Raw genomic sequence first — 6,228 nt, forward strand, 5'->3', positions numbered from 1 at the left:
TTTAAATTGATGGCCTGGTGGTTGGGATGCTGGACTCACAAGATGAGGGTCGCGGGTTTGAATTCCCGTTACACCAAACATGCTTGACCTTTCAGCTGTGGGGCATTATAATGTGCGGTCAATCCGGGTCTAGGTTCTGAGACAATTCCGTATAATCGTAAGAGTATATTAATAGTCGACTCAGAAAACGTAACTTAACGATAAAACAAAAACAGACATTTTTGTCATCTCTCATCTAATATGGATTAATTTCTAATTTCACATCCTGGCTGGACTTCAACCACATTATGAATCTTATCAATGGAAGTAATGAGCAACAAAAAAGTGTTATACACGAACACATAAAAAATGTGAAATTAAGGAAACTTTCTAACAGCGTAATTCACTAAACTCTTAGGCCCGGCATGGCCAGGTGGTTAAGTCACTCGGCTCGTAATCAGAGGGTCGCGGGTTCGAATCCCTGTCACACCAAACATACTCGCTCTTTCAGCTGTGAAGGCATTATAATGTGACGGTCAATCCAACTATTCTTTGGTAAAAGAGAAACCCAAGAGTTGGTGGTGATGATTAGCTGCCTTCCCTCTGGTCTTACACTGCTAAATTAGGGACGGCTAGCGCAGATAGCCCTCGTGTAGCTTTACGCGAAATTTAAACACAAACAAACACAACAAACTCTCCCCTTACCAAGACGTCTAAATAAAATTGAAAACATAGCCGACAACAATCTGTATGAAAATTCCACATCAACACGACACTTTTGCTTTACAAAACCAAAGACAGGAAACATTAAATGTGACTTGCATATCGCAAAAGAAAAAGGTTCAATTCGAAAAAATAAAATAAAGAAAGAAATTGCGAAGAAAATTATTGTGACAATATTATATAAATCCCATACATTCCGTTTCTCAAAAAGACACAATCTCTGTTTGCCGCCATTTGAGCAATAACAAAAAAAAGAATGACGTAGTTCACTTTTGCTACATTACATGTTGTAGTGCACGTAAACCTTGTTAGTCTTCTGGATTAATTTAAATGTTTATATATTCTTGAGTTGTCAGTGTGAATGTGTGTCGAAAATACAAACAACACTACTGACATATTTGTGGAATATAAATACAAAGTTTTATTTAAACGATTGTCCATTTAGATTTAAAGCGTATCTCAAATCTACTAACAAGGCTCAAGGCTACAGGAAGTTCAAATAAATACACTGGCATTTCTAAAAAATCCTGAACTTGTACCTTTAACTTTGCTGTTCATAACAGCGACTACATTTTACCTCAAACTTTTACCGGTGTGACAAATTTATTTTACAAAGAGTGAATGTACCAAAAAGAGGCAAGTATCAGAAAAGAAGCAGCGAAAAATCGGTGGTAAATACTAGGAAAAGGCACATAACATCATTTGTTTTTTGTTGTTGTTTTTTTTTGTCTCACATTCTTGGCCTACTGCCAAGTTTCAACAGCTGTACATGGTAGCTTGACGTGAACAAGAGAGGAATTTCAACAGCACGTGATATTTAACGTATAAATTAACTGTAGCAAATCCAACCAAAGCGAAGAAATATAAAATTAAAAAGTTTTTACAATTTTGGAAAGCATAGAAAGAAATACATATTATTTTCTTATTCATGATATTAATCTATTTTGACGATTCATTTGCAAATATAACAGAGCCACTTGAACTGAAATCTTTTAGATATATTTTCAAATGTAATATGTTTAAAATCAAGAAACCCATCACATTTTAAAATATATAACTCATTTTAGAAATTCATTAGAAACAATCAATTGATTTTCAAGGTAGATAATCATTTATCTATCAAATATTCGTATTGCAAGCTTAAAACACAAACCATTGTTGTGTGCTATAACTGAAATGCAATTGTTTAAAAAGAAAATAAGCAATAATAACTGACCACGTGCTCCTTTGTTAAAAGGAGTAGGGGGCAAGCATAAGGAATAACTGGTAAGTAAAAGAAACTTTTTTTTAAAAATATTCCATGTGGGGTGGCATGTTACCCTTCTGCCATTCCTAGTTTAGAGCCTATGTAGCTGATTCTCTGAAATAGTTTTTAACGGAGAGCTTGGATTGTGATATTAAACTTATGTAATATTTAGTACCAGTAACTTATTTACGAATGGCTTGCCCAACTGGATATTCTAATTATTTAACTTTGAAGCATAAAGCATTCTCTTAAGAATGACTGACTTCAATTTTTTTCTAAACAAACAAAAATAAATCCACAGAAAATTAACAATATCTCGTGACTTTGGGTAATTTTCCACAATACGCTTTTTTCCATCGTTTGGAACAGGGTACCATTGCTTGTTTATACTATATTAATCACTTACGCTTATTATATTAGGGTCAGATTCGATTTCCCTGATGGCGTTATTCTAGCATACATGAATTTAAAAAAACTTAAAATTACACCCACTGATGGAATTTTAAAATTCACATGATAGTAAAAAAAAACTAATACTGGTTCACAATGTTTGCGTTTTACATTTAGACTTAAGATAATCTGGTACGTATATCTTTCAGTCATTAAGTAGATAAGCCTGGTAAAACGTGTGTTGAAGAAATATGAAGAAAAGACCCACGTATTAAAAGTTTTATTATACAGGCTTTTGCCATGTCTTTTTTTATTTTTTGTAAAGGTGCTTCTCAGTTAAAATAGAAAAAAAAGTGAGAAATGTGTATTTCCATTCTACAGCACTGAGGTTTACATTGGTCCCTCATGTCATGTAGGATTATTTTTCAAATATTTCCGACAATATTTAGGTTCTGTACAGTAGATTTGGCGTTAGAAAATATATATCTTTATATACATCTGTAAGCAGTTACAGCAGTAATGAGGTCAGTGGCCGAAAGGATAATCCCTGAGATACGCTTTCACTGCGTTAGGAAGCTTTAGGCTATTAACATTTTGGTCTGTTATAACAACATTAGAGCTCAACGTTGGATTAGCCCTAGCCTGAAGCTGCTTGTTAATCGCTAGACGGCACTGGTGTTGAAGAGGCAGAACTTTTTTGTACAATGGTTGGTATAAGCGAATTGGAACGTCTCTTCTTCCTGTACCATCTAACCAAACGCAGGAAGATCCTTTGGCAGATTGACTCAGCCTAACATAATACTCAACAAGCTGTACTACACAGTCAAATAGAGGCATGAATATTGTTATGGATTCTTCAGAGTCTAATCTAAACTGACCGTCTACATAATGAATTCGTACACTTGTTGGTCCACGTTCAGTTTGCACACTAAGAGAAAACAGGAAACGAGGATCAGAGCTGTCACGCAGTATGAAAGTCCCAACAGGTTTATTCTGCAATAAAACCGATGCTTGTTGCTGAGATAAACTTTCATAATAATAACCGCTTATTCTTAGTTTCTGAACGGTCCTATTGATACGTTGAAAATCAGCATTAAGACAAAAGTCCATATCAGCAGTAGGCGTCGTAGGGTAAGGAACTGTGGGCGATTGGTAACCGTTAACCAATGGAGAACACTTCGGTGAGTTTTTCAGTTCCGGTCTTTCAGTTTCAATAAATGATGCTGATTCTTTTGTTGATACCACCTGAACAGTTAACTCAGCTCCAGGGAAAGGTACGATAAATAATCCAGGGACTGGGAGAGTATTCTGTGCGAAGGAATCCGGGACCGAAAGCCGGGTTAACATATCGGCAATTATACTGACGTTAGGCTTACTCGGCACCTTGCCTGTTAGGCCTAATTCTGAAAATTTTCAATTTTCAAATAGAATAATTATTTCAACAGCCTATTGGGATTATTTAACAATATAACATACGCGAATTAGAATAGAACTTCCACCACTTTATTATTGGAATTAGTGATGATATATTTATATATGAGTCTTTTAATCGTTTGAAGTTTTTGGCACGTGGATACTATACAATAAAACCTAATCTTTAAAAATGGTTTGCTAAAAAAGGCAGTATTCAATGGCAGTGTATGCCGTTAATAGCTCTACAAAAGCCACCTAAAACACACGTCACAATTTTTCGAAAGCTCGGTGACACACACCATATGATGTATTCCACTAGTACTAACGTCTGTGCACGGAACAAATTTCAGGTCATACTGTGTCTCTACAAACGCTGAAACATGAATGAAAGTACAAAAATTAAAGACAAGTTACATATGTCTTGTAAAATATTTCCATTTCACATACACAAATAAATCAAAAGTTTGCGAGATAGTGAACAACTCAATTATTTAACAACTCGTGACATAAATATTAGGTGTATTTGAATTATTGTAGTGTATTACATATATAGACACTCGATTTTGTACTGAAAATATAAAATTATGTATATGTAATCTTGGCATATGAATAGTGAAATTATATTTCATCTGTGTTGAAATGCATAAAAGTAAACTATAAATTTTAAAAATGAATAATTTTATCAACGGAGACGTTAAAGATTATAACATTTAATGACTAAAACCCTTCTAGTTCATCTAAATGATAGTAAAGTGCAGCAACTGACCTGTAAACCAACTAAATTAAGCTGTATTTCTACAGGGTCGAGCTGAGTATAAAGCTGTGTCAGACTTAACGAAATGTTAAACCATTTTTGTATGACAGATCTCTCTATATCTGATATACTGTTTATGTTTATAGGTTAGATATATATCTATGTATATATACATATATACGAATATTCACCTACCCATTAATTATCAGGAAATAACGCCAATAGAACTATTTGATATTAAGAACCTTCACATTTGCACAACTTCGTTTCTATAAACGCCATACAAATTCACCATTAAATATCACATATTAACCTTACTCCACGTACTTTCTGCGGATAAAACCTTGTTCGTAAAACCGAGAAGCGGGAAATGAAATACTTTAACATCGCACAACTACTCTTAAATCAGCAATTCCACAGTTAGAATAGCTGTCACGTTGCATGTTGAGCCCTTTACTTAGAATCTAGCTGGACTGCGAATACGGTGGCCTCCCGTTTCCGAGAATTCCTGGGAGACCACGGTTATTCGGCACCGAAACCTTTTCTTTGAACTGACTAGTTCTTTGTTATAGGCATGCGCACAACGTTTATATAGAGTTCTCGGTAATGACGGGCCAAATATGGTAACAGAACCACCCATATTTGCACGAGGCACGATATTTTTTGTTGATTGGTGGAACTGATGTTCATTCATATATCGCGCTTCACTATCCATGTCATACTATCAGAACTATGAGAGTAAAATATTGTGGTATGACTTTGCAGAAACTGAGTTATTAGTAACCAAATGCTGGTAACGAACTCTAATAAATATTACTTTATGAAGTTAATAATCTGAAAAATCATTAAGAAAATTATGAGGTTAATAAAGTATTCAAAATATCGATGCCCTACTTCTGTTGCTTGGTTTTGAATCGCGGTTATTCGCATCTGATATAACCGTAAACGATCAATCAAGAAGAAATGTATATTCTGAGTGTGTGTGTGTATGCTTAAACTGGAAGCGTCAATATACGAGTGACAGTATAAAAAAAAATCAATTATGTAACAGTTTGACAGGAGATGGATGTAAAGAGTGAAATTAAAATATTTAACACGAGGAAAACTGAAATGATTGAGTTCGTTTTTCCTTTTTTGTCGCGTTTTTATTGTTTAATTTTATTGTACATCAAATATTTCTTTATGTTCTCGTTAATCTTGTATTTGTTGGTAAAAACAGCGCTTAGCACGAAAACCACTTGTCTCTAATATGTATATTTTAATATTTTGAAGAATTTGTCAATAATCGGGCACTCCAGGTACAAGATCTCGTGAACTTCCTGTTGACTAACTTTAAAAGTGATACACCGTTTTTATTGTATCCCGTTATAATACAATGTTGTTGTTGTTTTTTAGGGCTATTCAAATTTTGTGAATTCGGTTATAAGCTAGACGTGTTTAAAAGAATGTGTGTAAAGGCTGGATTTAAAATTGTATTGAGTGATAACTGAATTGCTATCGTCCTGATTACCAACAGCCATTCTAGTGATGTGCTATTGTGGTCTATTCATATTGTTGTCTATGTTTTTAATTTAGACGATTATTTTTCTTATTTGGCTTGAGGGAAATTTGATGTCACGTAAATGAGCGCATGATTCCTCGTCTGGATATTTCTCCAAAGTTTAACAACAGCTTGAAATGGATATAAAAAATGAGTTAGTTAATGAATAATAAATACATTATG

At 34.2% G+C, this 6,228-nt stretch overlaps 1 protein-coding gene across 2 annotated transcripts; it reads right to left on the reverse strand.

Annotated features, from left to right (window-relative positions):
* Positions 1–1,099: 1,099 nt before the first annotated feature.
* Positions 1,100–4,969, reverse strand: LOC143232762 (suppressor of cytokine signaling 2-like). 2 transcript variants are annotated; one of them, XM_076468575.1, is made up of 2 exons: positions 4,833–4,969; positions 1,100–4,124 (listed from the first exon to the last, which is right to left on the reverse strand). In XM_076468575.1, exon 2 carries the CDS (start codon positions 3,683–3,685, stop codon positions 2,864–2,866), a length of 822 nt encoding a protein of 273 aa, XP_076324690.1. In that variant the 5' UTR covers positions 3,686–4,124; positions 4,833–4,969; the 3' UTR covers positions 1,100–2,863. The 2 variants fall into 2 exon arrangements, with proteins under 2 accessions (XP_076324690.1, XP_076324691.1); XM_076468576.1 differs by lacking the exon at positions 4,833–4,969 and adding an exon at positions 4,518–4,656.
* Positions 4,970–6,228: the final 1,259 nt, after the last annotated feature.

Source organism: Tachypleus tridentatus, chromosome 11 (genome assembly GCF_004210375.1).
Source record: "Tachypleus tridentatus isolate NWPU-2018 chromosome 11, ASM421037v1, whole genome shotgun sequence".
NCBI classification, from domain to species: domain Eukaryota; kingdom Metazoa; phylum Arthropoda; class Merostomata; order Xiphosura; family Limulidae; genus Tachypleus; species Tachypleus tridentatus.